Source organism: Dysidea avara, chromosome 9, assembly GCF_963678975.1.
Source record: "Dysidea avara chromosome 9, odDysAvar1.4, whole genome shotgun sequence".
Taxonomy (NCBI): domain Eukaryota; kingdom Metazoa; phylum Porifera; class Demospongiae; order Dictyoceratida; family Dysideidae; genus Dysidea; species Dysidea avara.
The window spans coordinates 30,264,836-30,286,753 of NC_089280.1; the positions used below are offsets into that span (position 1 = coordinate 30,264,836).

Here is a 21,918-nt window from a genome sequence, read left to right on the forward strand (position 1 = left end):
GGGGCCATGCTCCCCCCCAACACACTCACACACTTATTGGATGAGAAGATTATGTTTCCTGTGTGATTGTCTATCGTGGAGGAGTTTGAACATAATATTATATAATTATTTTGATAATAAAGTTCTTGTTGACTGCAGCTGAGAATAGTTCTAGTGCATTTTAAAGTGCTGAAATTATGGAAGTCCTCCATTTTATTCCTCTGGCAATGCACTTTGTCAACTGGCAATGCGCTTTGTCAATTCTATATCCAAGTTATAAATTCAATCAGGGGCAGTAGAGTTGGCCAAAAAGTGAGAGGGCCAACTTTGACAGTGAAATTTGCAATTGAAGCATACAACAGATATACATGGTTACTATTCATGGGGGTCATCCCTATAAGAGCCTATGTTAGAAAAGGGTCATTCCATGTCAAATCAACAAGGAATTTAGGGTCACCTCTCGGATTTTGACGAAACTTGGTGTGCTTGTAGTACCTGTGGTGCTTATCACTCATGCAAATTTTAGCTCCATACATTTCATATTTCTGATTTATGACCACAAATATTTTGAATATTTCATGAAAATTTCGTCCATCTCTAGTTACAATATCAGCTACAACTTTGTACTGGGTAAATATTTTTAAGCACAATTTTCAAAGACAGTTGATTGACCTTTCCAGTGATCCCTAAATTATGGGATATCTACTTAATTATGGCTCAAAAGTACTTTATTGAAAACTTTAATCCTTTATATTTTGAAAAATGCTGCTTGAAATTTTTCAATTTTTTTGTGAATAATGATTGGGTCATAGTCTATGTTTGATAAACGTTTTGTGGTGGGACCACAATGGGTTCAAGAGATATAATGAATTATGTTGTGGTATGCGGTGGAATTTGCAGTCTATTATTGTTGTATTGGAGTGTATACCTCCAATAACCACTCACAACAAGGCCATGCCAAGTTTGTCTTACAGAGTGAAGGTGTCTAGGTACATTGCAACCTGTATTAGTGACCACCTGTATTGAAAGACCATCTACACTGTGTAGGCTGCAGCTAATTTATACTTTAATTGGATCTTAACATATATCACCAAAGCATCAATCTTTTCTAGCAAAATCCAAAAATGGTCCTTATTAGACAGGTTGACTATAAATGAGATCATCATGCATCCATAAACACATTAGTGTTGTACCATCTCTTCAGTTATACCTTATTTATTAAGTAAAATCTTGCAGTAGTGCACTTACATACATATCCCCACTCTACACTATTCAAGTTACATACATGACTGCATAGGTACAACAGTCCTCCTCTAAATAGATATCTGGGTACCTTGATAGCCTCATGATCTTACTTTATAATTGTACATACATTTTGGACCCAAGAAAAGTCTGTGGTTTATCAAAAATGAACACTTTATCAATGGTCCAGGGAATAGAAGAGTTACACTATATACAGTAGATGCATTACTTGTACCAAGAGTTTTTTTATATTATTAACACTTGCTTGTACCTCAATGCATGATTTATAGTACTGTAATTACTAAACTTAATGGTTTTTCAAAGTATTTTGTGTTGACAGTTTGAAGATCAGTACAGGTAAATGTTAAGTATGTGGTCAACATGTTTACTTCCTACGTGAGTATGTGTATGAACTTATGACTTGATCTTCAAAGTGGTCATGAATGTAAAGTAATGTAGTAATTAATTTCACACATTGAGGTACAATTAATGCATGTATATGGTAAACCCCCTCCATTGCTAGGACCATAATAATGTGCTCATATTACAGAAGCCACAGAAGTATCTTGGTCTAAATGTATGTGCACTGCTAGAGTGGGAGTACAGTGTATAAACAGGTGTCCTGGTTATCAAGGTATCCAGGTATCCCTTCTGAGGAGTTCTGTTGTATGTATCTATGCAGCCACATACGGGACTTAAATATGCCTAAATCCACTACAGTGGGATTCAACTTAATACAGAAGGTACCTGTGAATAGATGGTACAACATCTACATGATGTTTATGAACACATGGTAGTCAGATCTGTAATTTATAGTCAACCTGTCTAATAAGGACCATTTTTGGATTTGCTAGAAGGGTTGATGCTTTGGTGCTATACATTAAAGAAATATAACTTAACTGCAGCACATAGATGGCCTTTCAATACAGGTGGTCACTAATACAGGTTGCAATGTACCTAGACACCTCCACTCTGTAAGACAAACTTGGCATAACCTTGTTGTGAGTGGTTATTGGAGGTGTACACTCACCAATACAGCAATAATAGCCTGCAAATTCCACCACATACCACAACTTAATTCATTATATCTCTTGAGCCCATTGCGGTCCCACTACAAAACTTTTATCAAACATAGACTATGACTCAATCATTATTCACAAAAGAATTTAAAAAATTTCAAGCAGTAGTTTTCAAAATATAAAGGATTAAAGTTTTCAATGAAGTACTTTTGAACCATAATTAATTAGATATCCCATAATTTAGGGATCACTGGAAAGGTCAATCAACAGTCTTCCATCAGTGAAAATTGTGTTTAAAAATATGTACACAGTGCAAAGTTGCAGTCAATTTTATAACTAGAGATGGACCAAATTTTCATGAAATATTCAAAATATTTGTGGTCATAAATCAGAAACTATGGAATGTATGGAGCTAAAAGTTTGTATGAGTGATAAGCACCACAGGTACTACAAACACACCAAGTTTTGTCAAAATCCGAGAGGTGACCCTAAATTCCTTGTTGATTTGACATGGAATGACCCAAAATTAAGTAGTGATTACAGCTTTTTAAATGCTTAACTGGACCTTGTCTAACCAATGGAACATATAGCACCATCAAAGGTTTTGATTTAGTATTCAAACATTGACAAAAGTACCTTCAAGCAGAGACACACTCACTAACCATATACACCTTTCTTAAGTGGACTGAACACTACAAGTCAATAATACCAAGTGCCTACAAGTCTTTTGGTTTGATCCAGTGTACTTTTAATACTGGTAACACTTCACTTTATAAACTATACATTTCTATGATTCACTCCCGGATGATATACTGTATATGGTGACCAAGTCATATTCAAGATAACTGTTATTCTAATGGAGATCCACTAAACCTGTTGTGTAATATTCTCACGCATGCACCTAGTTATATAGTCATGATCATATGTATCTTACTGTGTTATTTTGATCATTATCCCCTGAAGTAGGAGCCTGAGTCCCTTCAGAAAGTGTTTGAAGTAGTTAATTGTGTTCTAAAAAGCTGCACTAATTTTAACACATATCACTCTAATGGTACTAAAGACGAATAGAATACATAGCTCAGCAGTGGAAAGGTATTATCCCATATTATTAACTCTTGGTATTATAAGATCATAAATATTGCTCTAATTGTACATGTACTATGCACAAAACCATTAACAACTATTAGGTAGGAAAATACCAAATCTTTTTCCCATTCACGCTTGTAGCTAGTGGCTACACTGTGAGAAATAAAAGAATTAATGTGGTCTAGCTACGTATGTCTATATACACAAGACTTATGGAGGGAAGTAATATATGATCTGGCCTATATAATTATTATGTGCATGTTATTATTATTATTAATGTTTTACAGTGTCGACCAGCACTGAAGGTCTGACAGCAACTTGTGCTGCAGCTTTAGGATTACCTAATGTTTAAAACCCCTTTCCAAAATCGAATCAACCTGCTATTCTATAACAAGTTATTGACACTGAAGCTAGCTGCTAGGCTAAGTTTATTACCTTATATGGTGCTGCAAGTAATAACTCAAAGCGTGCACGTGAGCATTGCATATTACCTTATTTGGGCCCAGTCAATTTTGTTCTTCCGGCTGACAACACGGCAAGAAGAGACATGGTACGGATCAATGTAGCTTGTTGGTGCTGCTCCATACTTGTTGTAGTATTATGTGGTGAGTGACAGGTGGTGTAACTTATGTAGTCTTATGTGAGAGTCTATGCATATTATCTATGGGCTAGTCCACTGAAGGGGCTAGTCAGCTAGCTACTGACGGCTATTTATACTAACGCAATGGTAGTTAGCTCGCTACAGTATTGTTGAAATCCAGTCTGTGCATCCTCGGGCAGCGTCTAAAGCCAAAGGCTCCATGCACTGAACTAGTCTCGCGTGGCCAGACCGCTTTTTTCCGTATATTGGGTGGGGAAAAAAGGGTCTGGTGCAACTCCAATAGCTGTTTACTTCTGAGCCGTCCCCACATTCCAGGGATGCTAATTGAATAACATTGGTCACAAAGGGGGTGCCATGACGTCAGTAAGTTAACTAGAGATCTGTTTATCCTTTAAACGAATCTTAATTTGCTCCGATGTCTCTTTTATAGCGTCTTGACAGTTAATCCTCATCGTGTAACAAGACTCACAACCGGAGCAGGAGTGTAGGAATACTTCATAGTTTTACTGACGTCATAGCACCTCCTTTGTGACCAATGTTATTCAATTAGCGTCCCCGGAATGTGGGGATGGCTCAGAAGTAAACAGCTATTGGAGTTGCACCAGACCCTTTTTTTCCCCACCCAATATACGGAAAAAAGCGGTCTGGCCACGCGAGACTAGCACTGAACCTTGAGGATCGAGTGAGACCCTTCACCATGGAGAATGGTGGAGAGATGGGGTCCCCAAGGCATGCTGGTTATGTACTTATGTAGGGTCCGCAACGCGAAAAATCGATATCCTCCTATCAACTACCTAACTATTGTCATGTGTTAGGCTAAGTGTAACTTGAATAACACCAGCATGGCAGCCAAGTTTGTCACTTGCTTCTGGCAGAAAATGATACAAATGTCTTAAAATCACGTGATTTTTCGTTGCAGCAGTTCGTAGGGTTCTTCATATGCCACAATATTCACTTTCAACATTGTTCAAGTAGTCTATCGTCAACTCAAAGTATTGGTGGTTTGATTTTATTGGTGAGTTTCTGGTGGCAGCACGATCTGTGCACATTTTTGGCGACAAACAAAATGCTTCTTCCACTGGAGCATAGGACAAGCAGAGCAGCAACTACGCCGTGGGTCAGCAATGACCAGTACTAGGTAAAGTACCTGCATGCGGAGTATGGTTATAATTGAAGTTTGTTAGCCATCTGGCTGAGCCATCTATATGCTGAAATTCGGCCAAAATGATGCAACTTTTGCAAACAAATACCATAATGGTTGATACATCAGTGAGACAGTCTCCAACAGCAAGGATGCGAAGCTTATAAACACCTAACAACACGGCTATCTCGCCCAGTAAACGCATAGAGCAATCCAATGCATGAAATAGGCACTCACTTGATAGAAATTCAAATCGCGGAATACCCATGAAATTGCTTTCATTTCTGAATAGGAACCATGCAGTGTGCTCCTTTTGTAAATATTGGTGTTCATTGTTCACTCAGGCGTGGTCTGGGTGTGTTTTATGCTGTGATGGCATCATAGGTAGCAATTCCGGAATTCCGTAAATTTTGCATAAAATTTCTCCGTGAATCTTCCATTGGAAAGTTGGCACAATCATTTTGCTGCCATATGAGTGATTGATCAAACGATTGGATCGTTTCTAGGGTTTCTGGGGGCAAGGAATACAGTGGTGCAGTTAGTTTTCTGCTACAAATATGTTTGGGTGGAGTTTTATGCCAATTATAAGAATATTTTGCAATATAGCCACCACAATGTTATATTCTCTTTGCAAGAAAAGACCCTGCACATGTTAGTTACACCATTGTGAGCATTTTTGTCCATGTAGTTTTCAATATTACTATGCTAAAAGTCAGCAAATTTGCACCAGAAATAGCTCATCTATTTGATCCGCCATTTTAGTAGTTGTCAAGGAGCTGTACATAAAGAGACAAAATATTCACATAAGCAGCTATAAATCAACAGTACAACTCTGTGCTTTGCATGCACATTGTCTTTTTGAGTGGAGGTGACTGGTACAGAGTGGTTGCACTTCACCATGTGTATGCTATTTTGTCATCCACAAGATGCTAAATGCATGCAATTATTCAGTGGCTGGTGACCTTTATTCAGAAGGTCTTACAAGTAAGGTTACACTGTGGTCCATATATAAGGTATTTATAGCAGAAAACAGAAGTTCAAAATGTTATTGCAAAGCTTAGTTATAAGCATTTGTTCAATTGTGCCATTTTAGGGACTTTTTCAATGGAAAGATATGGAGAAAATTTAGCCTATTTTAAAGGACAAAATTGCTTGTAACTCCACCATCCTATAATGGATTTTTAAAAACTAAGTGTTAATGAGATCCTCAGGGAGCACTGTACAAGGCTATGCTAAATAGAAATTATTTCCATTAATTTTAAAATTCTCCCGGAATTGCTATCATAGGGAGAGTCTTAGACTGCTGGGCTAATTGAGGTGCTGAACCTAATGCACACAAATTGATTGTCACTTGATTCCAAGTGATTTTAAGGCCTTTGGAATAGATTATGGTTGTATTTTCCGAGATTTGAATATCGATCACTTTCATGCATTGGATTGCTCTATGCATTTACTGGGTGAGATAGCCGTATTGTTAGGTGTTTATAAGCTTCGTATCCTTGCTGTTGGAGACTGTCTCACTGATGTATCAACCATTATGGTATTTGTTTGCAGAAATCGCATCATTTTGGCCGAATTTCAGCATATAGATGGCTCAGCCAGATGGCTAACAAGTTTCAATTATAACCATACTCCGCATGCAGGTACTTTACCTAGTACTGGTCATTGCTGACCCACGGCGCAGTTGCTGCTCTGCTTGTCCTATGCTCCAGTGGAAGAAGCATTTTGTCTGTCGCCAAAAAGCTGCACAGATCGCGCTGCCACCAGAAACTGACCAATAAAATCAAACCACCAATACTTTGAGTTGACGATAGACTACTTGAACAATGTTGAGAGTGAATAAATATCATGGCATACGAAGAACCCTACGAACTGCTGCAATGAAAAATCACGTGATTTTAAGACATTTGTATTGTTTTCTACCAGAAGAAAGCAACAAACTTGGCTGCCACGCTGGTGTTATTCAAGTTACACTTAACCTAACACATGACAATAGCTAGGTAGTTGATTGGAGGATATCGATTTTTCGCGTTGCAGACCCTAACTTATGTTATAATGAGCACTTCAGAATTTTTTTCTTGTTGCAAATAACATGGTATCCTTGTATGTACTACTTGAAAGTGTTCACTCATAGCTACACTGAGTACGTTATACATCACCAAACATAGCTAGTTGTGTATGAAGGCAATGGCAGATCCAGCATGAGGAATTTGGGGCAAATGCCTCCTCCCCTTGCCATACACTGTACTGTACAGCCCTTGCAGAGGAGCCATAGTGAAATACTAAACTTTGTCAGGCCAAAATCATTATACTGGTAACTCATGAAAACTATGCATATTAGGCCACATAATGAACTTAATTGCTAGTTTCTCATCCCCGCCTGCATGGCTGTTTTTCCTACCTCATCAAGGATATTTTATACCACTGGTGGCTGAGTGCAGCTATCCAGCACCTTCTAAAGTTGGTACCTTGCTAGAGCAGTCTAAGAAAACTACATTCTGAGGCATTTTAGCTAGCTAATTCAACTATCTAGTTAGTAAAAATTAAAATAAAAATCTGCCCTCCCGCACTGCTATTTTGAGTACAGGAGGATGAGATACTAATACTTTTTTAGTTTATGTGGCCTTATTGCAAACTGGCTTACCTTAACCAAAGTCAAACCAGCTGTCAAACAATCTGTCACTCAGCTTCAACAGGGCGTACTAAGTGCCTTTAATAGTAATTATTGTTACTGGTTTTTAAGACATTCATAGCCTTGTAAACAGTTTAAAGACTTTATAACTATTTGTAAAGCCCAAAATGAAAAAAAAAAATCAGCAGTGAGACACTTATTAAGAGGTGATTATGTCTTACTTAAAAACTAACGCAACGTTAACTAACAAGAGAATCTGTGTTCTTTCTACCCACCTACAACTTAGCCTGTTTGTGCTCCTCCTCTTGCCAGCTCCTGGATTTGCCCCTGCAAGGTATGTTTAATGATTGTGGTATGATTACCATGACAACCATGATTGGCTCACATATTGTGCAGGACTACAGAACATTTAACACAACTTTGTAATCAAGATTTAATATTTAACTTCATTAAGCTCATTTATCATACAGCACAGTAGTATTGTACTGCATAGTATGGACAATGAAGGTTTGGGCTTTTCTGCTAAACAATTCCACCAAACACGTACCAGCCTTACAAACTAAATACAATAATATGGACATAATTATTGGTTTCACTATACAACCAGTCTATATGTGACCACTGAGCGAAAACCAGCTGTTTTTGCAAAATTCTATTTTGCCATAAAACCATGTTGAAATACACTGGATAAAAAATATTCGTGCTGCATGAAAATTTTATGTACGCTTTAGTCACATTCATATCAGTGGTGGATCTAGAAGGGTTCCGGTGGTTTTGACAGAAACCCCCTTTCAGAATTTCACCTTTAAAGTGATGCTGGTTAAGTAAGCCATTCTTCTGTTGTAAATAGCTTTTTATCATAACAGTAACATTTAACTTACAGAACGTCTTCATTTTTCATCTCTTGAGGCCAACTAGATCAATTACACAGTAGCTCATCTGCTTACTCAATAATTGTTTTTTCAGGCGCTTGTTTCTGCGTGAGTTCAAAATGAGAGAACAAAAGAGAAGAGACCCTGATGAGCACTTAAAGCAAGGAAAAACCATTATCTTTCTTTGATAAAAGAGCAAGAACAAGTAAGTAGAAGAGCAAGAACAAGGTAGCACAATAGTGTAGCTACATAGCTAGCTAGCTATATACTAATGTTATACTAAGAAATATAGTACACCTCACAGAAACACCCTTTCAAAAATCCTAGATCCGCCACTGCATATGCACTGAAATTCAATAAATCCTATATACCACTGGATTTGCCTGTTTATGGAAAACAAGAAAATCTTTGTTTTGTGTTTGCATAGTAAAGGATACATGAGTTATGGGCATTTATTTACAATGCCATCAAACAATGTTCACCCTCGTCATTTGTTAGTTGGAATGCCCTTTTCATCATACAAGGATGAAACTTTAACTCTCCACTCTTTTGTTACTATAGATTACAGAGATGTAATAAAATGGAATTCGAGGAATGTGTGAAAACAGCCGGTTTTTTGCTCAGCCAATCACATATAAACACATGAAATGGCCTGAAACAATTCCAGCAAATTGTTGTAGAATTTAAAGATCTGGGATTTTTCTATTGACTGACCTACATGCCAGCAAAAAGCAAGAAATGCTGGTTTAAGTATTCAATGTGTTCAGACCACTTGACCCTGGCCAATTTCGATAGTGAAACTTGGTAGTGTATTGGTGAAAAATCACACTGGGCAATAAGACTGCTTTTATCACATAAATGATAAATTGTGCAGGCCTTAAATTAACGGTCAGTTAATGGACATAATCCACACAAATACCACAATAATGAGTTTTGGGAGGACACAAAGGCCCTTGAAAAACCAATAGTGGTACCATAAAGGCTGATGTGTACATATTTGATTGTAGTGCTAACAATAACTGTCACTTGGTTGCTAGGAGATACTACATTTTCCCAACCAAAGGAAGTTTGGCTCAAAATGGAAATTTGAGGCAGCTGCAAGTGATTAGTACAATTATGATCAAAGCAATATAGCAGTTGCAATTATTTTACCTTGCTATATATTTCATTGATTAAAGGCTTTACTGTTGCTTTTTTTCACTTTTGAGACATTTTGCTTAAATGAGTCATCGCAGACTGTCTATGCTGCGTATCATACAGTACAATAGTTCTGTACAGTAGGGACCACAAAGGAGTAGGCGTGGCCCATGAAATAACATCACCCAAAAACCAACCTTAATTTTCCCAGATGACGATGAGGCAGTATTGGTAGGTAAAACTAAGCCCAAACAAGCTTTCAGATCGACCTGAAACACCTTCAAAAGTTGCTATGGAATTAACAGAATTTTCTGCTGACTGACTATAAGTAACTGACTGACTGATGCCTTCAGACAAGCGTAACTCGATAACGGCTAAGGCTACGGGCTTAATGTTTTCACTGTTTGACGTCATTTCGGCCTGAAAGGTGCCTTTTGGTATACTGCAGTACATATAATGCATTCTTCATGGACTTACCAGTGTCCTCCTTTGTGTCCTCCTTTGTGTCCCATTCATCTTGGAGGTAGCACATGATGGCTTCCCTTTGTAATGGAAACCATCCGTATTTTTCATAGTGGCTGTTTTGATTGCAGAAGTGCTTTTTGAACAATTCTTGATTTGTACTGCTATGTAACGGTTTGAACATAGCCGACAATGAAGTGTAATGGATACTTCACTTTTCAGACGATAATTGATATAACTGGAGCCATTTCTTTCGGTATATGCGTGGATTGCTGAGGTGCTTTTCAAACAGTTTTTGATTTGTAATACTGTGTAACGGGTTGAACATAGCTGACAATGAAGCGTAATGGATACTTCACTTTTCAGACGATAACTGATATAGCTGGGGCGTGTGGTGCCATTTCAGGTGCGCGTAACTGTGGTATGTTTGGGTTCACCAGTCATAATAATTATTTACAAAAAAAGTTAACAAACAAGTATACAATTTTTTTAAAATTTTCAGCTAGAGTAGGGACCATAGCACATCGATAAAAAATACTGAAACAAGCTGGAGTAGTGCACGGTATAACACATATTATTTTACTGTGATTTAATAATGTGCTCTAATTTCGGTACTTTTTATCAATGTGCTATGGTCCCTTACTCTAGTTGAAAATTCCAAGTGTATTCATGGCAGGTGTACTAGCTGCAACATTAGAACTTTGGTACTCATATAGAACTTCTTTAATAAAATCATTTTAAACTCCGTATTGGTTAAAGCCTTTCTGTGCATTACTAGTCAGACCTAGCCAGACGGAATCCATGCCAAATCAAAGCAATAATCTCACTCAGAATCACACACATATTTGTGACCCAGTCTGGGAAAACCGGTCTTATCGCCTATTTAAAAGTATCAAGAAACGCTGGTTTTAAGTATTTAGTGTGTTGTAGCTCGCCAATGGATGAAGTTATGTGTACCAAATTTTCACACGTTTTATACCAATCCCTTACCTTTCAGAGCATCCACTGTGCAAGTAGCCAACAACTAAGTTTCCCGCCATTTTGGATAGTTTTTAAACCGAGGTTGACTGTATCAGGCGACCTCCAAAAGAGGTGGGAGGCGGGGGCCCTGGAAGGCAGGAAAGATTGTGTTCAAAATTGAAAAGGAAGGCGTAGGGATGAATTAGGCCACGTTTTGGGCCATTCAGGTCTCACAATTGGCTTAACTAAAAGGAACTTCACAGCAGAGGTACTTATTCAATACCACATAGCTGTACAGCCACATACAGCCATCCCCAGGCTGACCAGAGCTCCATTAAGGCCCCACACCACACGTACAGATCGCCACTGGGCTTGGAAAAAGCAGCCAGCAAAACCAGACCACTCAAGTATAGCTGATTTTGAATGTGGAATTAGATAGTAGGCTTGTGCCTATTATGCTGGCATAATTTTGAGAATAATAGGTCACCAATTTTGTGAGAATAATTCCGGAATAATAGGATGGTTAAAGGAATAATTTTAGAATAATCAGATGTCCACGGGATTAATCTTTGGAATTAAGGGGCGTGTCCATTCTTGATTAGCTAGAAGAAAGAGTTAAGTTACTAAGAGTGATATATAGCTGACATTATTATACGAGTGCTGGCTGAAAAGGAGATGAAAGCCTTAAAGATCGATATACTGTAATAAAACATTTAAATACTCTAATAGAGCAGTCAGATCGTGACTAGCTACAGAAACTAAGTTTGGAAAAAATATGCTAGACACAAGAATAAAAAAAGAATAATAGGTGAAAAATTTGGGAAATTCTGGAAGGAATAATAGGTAAAATTTTGAGCATAATAGGTGCAAGCCTATTAAATAGTTTATTCATGTAGCTTTGTGTCCTGGGTGAAAAGTTGAATCTGCTGACATGGGCGATAAGACCCGGTTTTCCCAGACTAGGTCACATTTAACCCCCAACTTTGCCATCATTTTTACGAGTGATAGTTTACGCTATAGGTGCTCACTATGGCTTGTTGGAATCGCTCAAGAATAAGCTAAAAGAATCAAGCTGCGGATCAAAATGTGTCACAAGACATGAATGAATTTGTTAGATTCGTCAAAATGCCCATTGCATGGAAATGGTCTAAATGCCCATTGGAAATGTTTTGCAGATGATTGTGTTCCTTTAGTGTAAAAATGACGAGTGGAGTTTTCGTGTACTGAGGTTCATGTGGTACTATCCTGTTTGCCAAGAGTTGCTCTTTCTCATGGTACTTGTGATCTGAAATTTGTGTTTTGAGTGAAAAGATATGTGAGTACAAAGTGTCAATACAGTAAAAACTATGCAACTTATAGTGAACAAACTGGTGCAACTGGAGCCATATCTCCGCAAACTTCTTGATATGTTTACCAATGTCAACTCCCCTTAGTTTACTGCTGTAATGACCACAGCATGTTGTAGCTATGTGGTTGTAGTTAGCCTCAAAACCCTCAATCATAATAATGAAAGCAGTACAATGGAAACTCCACTATTCCAATTCCAGCAGTGTAAAGTATTCCTTATAACTCATGTCCATACAATTATAAAGTCTATGTCCTTACAATTGTGCATATGTAAGGACATTTGTCCTTGGCACTTTAAGAATTAAATTAAGCTCTGTTGTGTAGACTAGCTATGAAGCTAAATCATAAACTATAAATTAGCTGCAATCTCACTGGCTATCACTGAATTATGCCACACTAGCTGGCTATTGGTCTTATTATATTGTATAATGCATGACTCATGGTTATGATTTGATAATGAATTCACAGGATTACGCTGAACTGAAGTTTTCACTAATTATCAATAAAAAAATTTTTTAAACTTTTTTTCCAACATTTCCATCTATTATTATTATAGTGAGAGCACTTTTTACACAAAAAAAAACTAGAAAAAAATAATTGCAGTTCTAGAAAAGCATTCTATACTGGGAACTCAACTACAGATCAAGGGGCTATACTTCGCTTTCTGTGACTACAAGGTCAACTGATGTTGGGAGAACTTAATGTCCAAACAGAGAAGTAGTTTAAGTAATTTGAATAGACAGTGGTGGTTATAAATTACTGCCTTGCCTAATCCCCAAAAGTACGTAGATAAAAAAACTATGCAAGTAAATCATCCAATGTGCTGAACTCATTCCTCATATGCCTGTTAACCACATGCACATCACGGAAAAGCCCACTGTCAATTAATCTCAGAAACCCATAGCAAAAATGTCGAACTGAGCATCACCATTATACAAACGTGAAGAAGAAGATGAAGCTTATCTGGCAAAAGTTAAACACATTACAGTATTTAAAAAATCACGCTTACCACTCTTCCTTTAGGTCTTAGTTATCATGACTGTTGAGCATGCTCTAATTGCTTGGTTGATAGTTCATACATTACAAGTTTAGTGATACAACTGCTGCACTGTTATCAGAAGTGTGCCACAGTCTTTGTACTGAACTAACACTGTACCATTTTGCTAGAGAGCAGTTCCACTAGAGTCTTGAAATGTTGAAGATGATGCCACATTGATGTGAGTGTAGAGAGTTTTGAGGACGGGTTAGGACATTCGATTTAAAAGTATTAAAGTATTTACTTCTTTCTTTTGGCTCAGTGATAATAAGCAAATGTATGGTGGATGAGTTCATGAGGAGTGCCTTTTCTCTTTGGTAATACCTGTTTTGAGTCAAGCTGTGTTATCAACTACAAATAACCTGCCATACTTATCACTTAATAATGTAGTCATATATATATATATATATATATATATATGTACTAGTAATAGCATGGGTAGCAGTGAAATTTGGGATAAATATCACGAGTGTTGTATTGGAAATGGGGATAAAATTCACGAGGCGAAGCCGAGTGAAATTTACCATTTCCAATACAACAAGAGTGGTATTTATCCCAAATTTCACTGCTACCCATGCTATTCCCAGTTAATACCATACTCGCTGCATATACGCATGCTGTGCATTAGCGTTGCCATGTACGCAATTTGTCACTATGTACTAAACACACGTCGACACTAATTGGCGCTACATTGTTAACATAAATTCTAGCCAATGAATTTGCAATTACAACTTTTTCACTGCTGTCAGTGAAATACCGGATAAATTTCACTGCTACTATTGAGACTTTTGTATGGGCAGTGAAACAGGTATGGTATTAAAATTATATATATAGTCAGATTATTAGTTTGAATTAATACTGTGCTATTCATCACTTCATTCAGCAGCAGTGTGTTTAAGGGGATCAAAGTCTCATCACCGTTGACGTAATTTAAATGATCCCACCAGATTAGAACTTGATTTAAGCTTCTTGCTTGTATATTTGTATTTCCAGTGATGTATCTGGATCTAGTAAATTATTATGGAATAAGTATCAGAGTTGTAAGTGGGTCAGTACTGCTAACCCAATCGACACACTGACCCAAATAGTAACCTGGATGAGATCCAGATCTGCCCCACCTGGATATATGTGACTGGATCTACGAAAACCGTTCTTATCGCCCAAGACAGGAAGTTTGATTTTTTTCACACAAACACAAAGCTTAATGAATGCACTATCAAGTTTCACTGCCACAGTCCACCAGAGTAAAGTGGTCTGCTTTTGCTGGCTGCTTTTCTAGAGCACAGTGGCGAGCCGTACGAGTGGTCTGGGGTCTTGATGGAGCCCTGGCCAACCAGGAGATGGCTGTGTGTGGCTGTACAGCTCTGTGGTGTTGGACAATGACCTGTGCTGTAAATTTCCTTTCATTTTAGCCAGTTCTGAGCCCTGAATGGCCTATAACTTGGCCTAATTCATCCCAGCACGTCTCTTTTCAATTTTTGAACACCATCTTGCCCGCCTTCCAGGGCCCCCGCCTCCCACCCTTCTGGAGCTCGCCTGATACAGACAACCTCGGTTTAAAAACTATCTAAAATGGCGGGAAACTTAGCTGTTGACTACTTCTTCAGTGGATGATCAGGAAGGTAAGAAATTGTTGTGAAACGTGTGAAAATTTGGTATGCGTAGCTACCACCATTGGCCAGCTACAACACACAGAATATTTAAAACTGACGTTTCTCGATACTTTTAAATGGGCGATAAGACCGGTTTTCCCAGAGACAGTCACATATTGTGGTATAATTAAACAGAGAGGTGTATGTAGCTAGAGTCTTGAGTTCTTTATGCTAGTTAGCCCTGGATTTATAGCATACATTACAAATATCACTGTAGGAAGGATCATTTGCAAGAAATGAGTAGCTACCAAAGAATATTTTGACAAACATTATCAATGATTAATAAGTGAGTGTGGTTTTATGTAAGTTCACAGGCAGCTATCTACGGTCAGCTTACTTGATGCTAGATTATAGTAACTTGCAAGCAGCAACACTAAATCCTGATAAGTGGGTGTGATACCATGCATGCCAACAGAGAGTAGCATGCAATTCTGATAAGTGGATGTGGTTCCATGTATCCCTACAGACAGCAAAACACATTCTGGACATACGTTTCTCAAGTATGTACAACTGCATTTCCATCAATGCAATTGGGCTTGTTAATTTATGATCATGTAATCTCATCCAGGTCATTCAATAAGTGAAATAGACCAAACCTGATCTGGACAATTTGCAACGATAATCAACCCACTTATAACACTTAATATGTATTCTGCTAATGTGCTTTTCAGATAATTGTGTTTTGTGGTTTAGTTTCAGATCCTCCAGAGATCATAGATCACCCAACTGGTGGTGATGTACCAATTGGAAGAAGCATCACTCTCATGTGTAGAGCTAGTGGTCTAGGAACACTAGTATATTCCTGGGAGAGAAGATCTGGTAGAAGATGGACTACTGTTAGTAATGATAACACAACATCATACACTACTGATACAACACTGACTATTGGAGAGTACATGTACAGGTGTAATGTGAGCAATGAGGCTGGACCAGTTGTGTCTAATAGTACTACTGTGAATGTGTATGGTGAGTATTGTCCTAACGGGTAAGACATGATGACACAAGTGTCCACAGGTCCTCCCACTATCACAACTCACCCCACCAGTCAGTTGACAACTATTAGTATGAGGGTTACTCTGAATTGTGAGGGAACTGGTAGAGGATCAATTACATATCAATGGCAGGCTAGGAATATTAATGGAGGACAATGGAGTGTTATTAGTAATAGTAATAACAGGAGACTTAGTAATAATAGCAGGAGACTTGTTGTGAGGAACTTACAAGAGTCACAACAGTACAGGTGTGTAGTGTTCAATGAAGCTGGTGGGACAAGATCATATGTTGCTACTGTTACCGTTTTGAGTAAGTATCAAGTACGGATCATAAAAGTTTGCATTTTTCTTCCAAAACTATTAATCATCAAAACAGCCTTCACATCAACAATAACTTGGATGTTACATAATCGTGCATACAGCGTAACTGAAATCCTTTTGACAAGTTTCTACTAAATTATATATTAATTTTATTTGTTTAACTGAATCAACCATGCCAACTCTTCATGACACAGATTCCGACTACTTTTATTAGTGACTATTTTTATTAGTATAACAAGCGTCTGAAAATTTAAGCACTCATTTCCAATATTACACCAATAAGATAATTTGTTTCTTCCTTTTTGCAAGTATACAAGTAAAAGCTAGGAATTTTAAATTTGAATATGGATCATAGAAATAAAAAGCAATGAAACAAGGGAGGTCGACTACACCTGCAGCTACACCCGGTGCACATTAAATTTCTATTTCACTTATAAAGTGTGTCAATAGTAATTAAATGTCCGTAGATACAGCTACAGTTGTAGGCGACCTCCCTTGTTTCATTGCTTTTCATTACTGTGATGTGTTGAAACATGCAGTTTATTTTAAGACATGTCTGATACCATAAGTTCCTCGATGCATTTATTATCTGAGAGTTCACCGACCATAAATTATGTTACAAAAAAGTAAACCGACTACAACAGTAATATAAGAAAAAATAGGAATATTAAACTTAAGTAAAGATCACAGAAATGAAAAGTAGTGAAACAAAGGTGTTTGCTTACACCTATAGTTATACTGATACACATTTAATCCCTACTTCAGTCATGGCTATAATAATAACAAGCTATAATAACAATAGAAATAAAATTAATGTACACTAGTATAACTACAGGTGTAGACAACCTCCTTTGTTTCATTTCTGTGGTCACTACTTTTTAAGTTTTCTTTGTACTCATTAAATGGTTCACCTGTACTTTCTTTCCATGTGCTTTACATCTGCTTTAGAAATCACTACTCATCCTCAAGACAGACTAGTCCCAGTTTATTCATCAGTCAGTTTAACATGTACATCATCAGTATCATCTAATGTGACATTCTCATGGACTAGTGATAGTAGAGATGTTACAGGACAATCAACATCAACTGGTGACACTAGTATACTAGCAATTACTAAAATTGGAAGAAAACGAAATAGCACTAATTATGTGTGTACTGTGAGGTGTGGATCATTATCAGTGATGTCTAACACTGCTACCCTGACTGTTTATGGTATGTTGCCTACAATGGTGGTAAGCAGCACTTATGTTACGTGTTGTGTACTTGGTGAAGCAAAGAAAATACATAATTTTTTTTGTTACAAAAATGCTGATCAGAAATGATTGTTCTATAAGAACATTTGAAAGTATGAGGTAATACTGTATTCTCTATAGGAATTACGAAGATTTGCGCTTTCCTGCCATGCCTAACTCTTCCTTCATGATAGCTAAGAAAGATTGGTTTGGCATAAGCAACATGTCTGCAGTGTATCCCACAATGTTTTCAACGAGTTCCTATTCAAACCCCTGAATTTTTTATTGAGTAATTTGCTTTATTTTCGTGCAACATTTTTTCATAAATAAAATTTTGTATTATTTACACTGAACATGTAAGATAGAAATTTATTTTATGTAAATTAGAGTATCTCACAGCGTCAGCTGGAAGCCATATGCATAGTTAATTCCTGGAAGCTTTCTATAGCTATAGTTGTGTAAAAATCAGGTATGAAATTTTCATGTGATTAGCTATTGGTGCATCTATAGCTAACTGTCATGTTCATAGCTTTTATAGTGACTGGATTGATTGCAGGAGCACTTCTTCTACTGTTCTTCATTTGTAATGCTGTGTAATGGGTGTAACCTAGCTGAAAGCGAAACAGAATGGTCACTTCATTTCCAATGATTCATAGTCACAACTCATGTCATTCACAAAATTGATTTTATGATACTGTATGTCTGGCACCTTTCTTCCTTTTGATGTACTGTATAGCGGGTTATTTTTGAACCAAAAATTTTTGAACAACTACTCCAACAACAATTTCGAAGATTTTATTTTCAAAGTTGGTAAATTTTGACTGGTCACATGGCTCATCCCAGACAATACCCAAAGTAACATTATATCTAATCCAAAACAGCCAAGCTGTAAAAAAAGAGTGCGGCCTTCAAAAAGGCTATGGTGAAAAAAGATGTGAAATCCAAGGTGGCGGCCAAGAAATGGCTGTGATGGTAGGCTAATGGTAAAAATTTTAATAACAATAATTCAGGTGAATTTTGGTGCCGCTTCTTGGCACAAAATTCACCTGAATTGTTGTTATTAAATTTTTTACCATTAACGTACCATCACAGCCATTTCTTGGCCGCCACCTTGGATTTCACATCTTTTTTCACCATAGCCTTTTTGAAAGCCACACTCTTTTTTTACAGCTTGGCTGTTTTGGATTAGATTTCACTTCTTTTTGTATTTGTATACCCCAAAGCCGGCCTATGGCCAGCTTTGGGGCTTTTTTAACTCATCTTTTTTTCTTTTCCACAGGAAAGAATAAAAGATGAAGCAGATGAATACTTTAAATTAAATATTTCTGATTTTACAAATAAATGTACAAATTATATCAAGACACACGGTAGTGTGTAGTGCGGCCCAAGAAGCCGGCGCGCCACACCGTGAGTATATTGACAGGAAGAACGAAAACGTCATTTTCACACCTTTGTATCTCGGTGATCACTTATCTGATTGGAACCAAATTTGCTACACAGTTGCCCGCCAGCCAAGGGAGTCTACATTCCAAATTTGAAGGAAATCGCTCCAGCCATTTCCGAGATACGAGCTGCCAAAGTTTCGTTTTTTTTTCTTCGTTTTTTTCTTCTTCTTCTTCGTCTTTTCGCACACTTGCAAAAATTGCTGTAACTCGCAAACGCGTACTACGATCGCCTTGAAATTTGGCACACAGAAAGGGAGTTCAAAGGCGAATCCTAGCATCAACTTTGGTACAAATCCGATGAATGGTTCAGGAGTTATGACCGATTATTCGCGTAAAACAAGATCGATTTGTTGTCACGCCTACAGGGTAAACCGCTTCATGGAATGAGTTGAAAATTGCTATGTAGATGGAGTAACCATCGTAGGAGTGCCTTTTGGTGGTTTGAAAGGAATCGAGATAAAGACCATGGAGATATGACACAAAACCCAACCTGTGTCACAATTACGCGATCGATTTTTTATAAATATAAAAGTATTAGTTTTCACGCCTACTAGGCAAACCGCTTAGAGCAATGAGCTGAAAATCGGTGTATAGCTGGAATAATCTTCATTGAAAGTCCTTGCAGTAGTACAGAAGAATCGGATTACAAACCACTGAGTTATGATTCGAAAGCCAACTCCGTGTAGCAAATGCGAGATCGAGATACTCTAATAGAACAGTCACCCTAATAGAGCATTCGGCTAATTTATTTATTCCATTATAGAATTTTATTACATCACAAGTTATTCTGTAGGGAGTTCAGCTGCAAACAGTTAATCTTATAGACAGTTCAGCAAGAAGACAGTCACCATGTGGAGAGTTAAGCAAATATATCACTATAGAGATTCAGAACATTACAAGTCACACTGAAGAAAGTTCAGCTATAAACAAGTCATGCACTGTGTAGAGAATTCAGCTACAATTAAGTCACTCTCTAGAGAATTCAGTTACACATAATTCAGCTACACACAAGTCACTGTGGAGAGAGTACAGCTACAAACAAATTACCCTTTAGAGTGATCAGCTACAAACAAAAAACACTTTGCAGGGTGTTCAGCTGCAACAAATCAACCTTTAGAGCGATCAGCAATGAACAAATCAACACAAATCTACCTGTAGAGAGATAAGCTAGAAACAAATCACCCTGTAGAGAGTTCAGCTACAAAAAATCACCCTGTAGAGAGAAACTAGACACAATGTAAGGAGTTCAGCTACAAGCAATCACCCTGTAGAGAGTTCAGCTAAAACAAATCAACCTGCAGAGAGATCAGCTACAGACAAATCACCTTATAGAGAGTTTAGCTACAAACAGATTACATGTAGAGAGATCGGCTACAAACAAATCAACCTGCAGAGAGATCAGCTACAGACAAATCACCTTATAGAAAGTTTAGCTACAAACAGATTACATGTAGAGAGATCGGCTACAAACAAATCAACATGCAGAGAGATCAGCTACACACAAATCAACTTGTAGAGAGATCAGCTAAAACAAATCAACCTGCAGAGAGATCAGCTACAAACAAATCACCTTATAGATAGTTCAGCTACAAACAAATTACCTTGTAGAGAGATCGGCTACAAACAAATCAACCTGCAGAGTGATCAGCTACACACAATTCAACTTGTAGAGAGATCAGCTACAAACAAATCACCCTGTAGAGAGATCAGCTAGAAACTACACACAATTTAAGGAGTTCAGCTACAAGCAAATCACCCTGTAGAGAGTTCAGCTACAAACAAACCAACCTGTAGAGCGATCAGCTAGAAACAAATTACCCTGAAGAGAGGTCAGCTACAAAAAATCACCCTGTAGAGATATCAGCTAGAAACAAATCACCCTGAAGAGAGGTCAGCTACAAAAAATCACCTTGTAGAGAAATCAACTACAAACAAAACACTTTGCAGAGAGTTCAGCTACAAACAAATCAACCTTTAGAGCGATCAGCAACAAACAAATCAACCTGTAGAGAGATAAGCTAGAAACAAATCACTCTGTAGAGAGTTCAGCTAAAACAAATCCATCTGCAGAGAGATCAGCTATGTACAAATCACCCTGTAGAGAGATCAGCTAGAAACTACACACAATTTAAGGAGTTCAGCTACAAGCAAATCACCCTGTAGAGAGATCAGCTAGAAACTACACACAATTTAAGGAGTTCAGCTACAAGCAAATCACCCTGTAGAGAGTTCAGCTACAAACAAACCAACCTGTAGAGCGATCAGCTAGAAACAAATTACCCTGAAGAGAGGTCAGCTACAAAAAATCACCCTGTAGAGATATCAGCTAGAAACAAATCACCCTGAAGAGAGGTCAGCTACAAAAAATCACCTTGTAGAGAAATCAACTACAAACAAAACACTTTGCAGAGAGTTCAGCTACAAACAAATCAACCTTTAGAGCGATCAGCAACAAACAAATCAACCTGTAGAGAGATAAGCTAGAAACAAATCACTCTGTAGAGAGTTCAGCTAAAACAAATCCATCTGCAGAGAGATCAGCTATGTACAAATCACCTTATAGATAGTTCAGCTAGAAACAAATTACCTTGTAGAGAGATCGGCTACAAACAAATCACCCTGCAGAGAGAACAGCTACAAACTAGACACAAAGTATGGAGTTCAGCTACAAGCAAATTACCCTGTAGAGATTTCATCTACAAACAAATCAACCTGTAGAGCAATCAGCTAGAAACAAATCACCCTGAAGAGAGGTCAGCTAC

At 37.6% G+C, this 21,918-nt stretch overlaps 1 protein-coding gene across 1 annotated transcript in view; it reads left to right on the plus strand.

Annotated features, from left to right (window-relative positions):
- The first annotated feature begins 3,804 nt into the window (after positions 1 to 3,804).
- Positions 3,805 to 21,918, plus strand: part of LOC136266477 (roundabout homolog 1-like) — a 37,252-nt gene continuing 19,138 nt past the window's right edge. The window contains exons 1-4 of the mRNA XM_066061491.1: positions 3,805 to 3,931; positions 15,860 to 16,132; positions 16,181 to 16,468; positions 17,428 to 17,691. Coding sequence (XP_065917563.1) covers positions 3,874 to 3,931; positions 15,860 to 16,132; positions 16,181 to 16,468; positions 17,428 to 17,691 — 883 coding nt within the window. The 5' untranslated portion in view covers positions 3,805 to 3,873. The remainder of the gene's footprint in view (positions 3,932 to 15,859; positions 16,133 to 16,180; positions 16,469 to 17,427; positions 17,692 to 21,918) is intronic.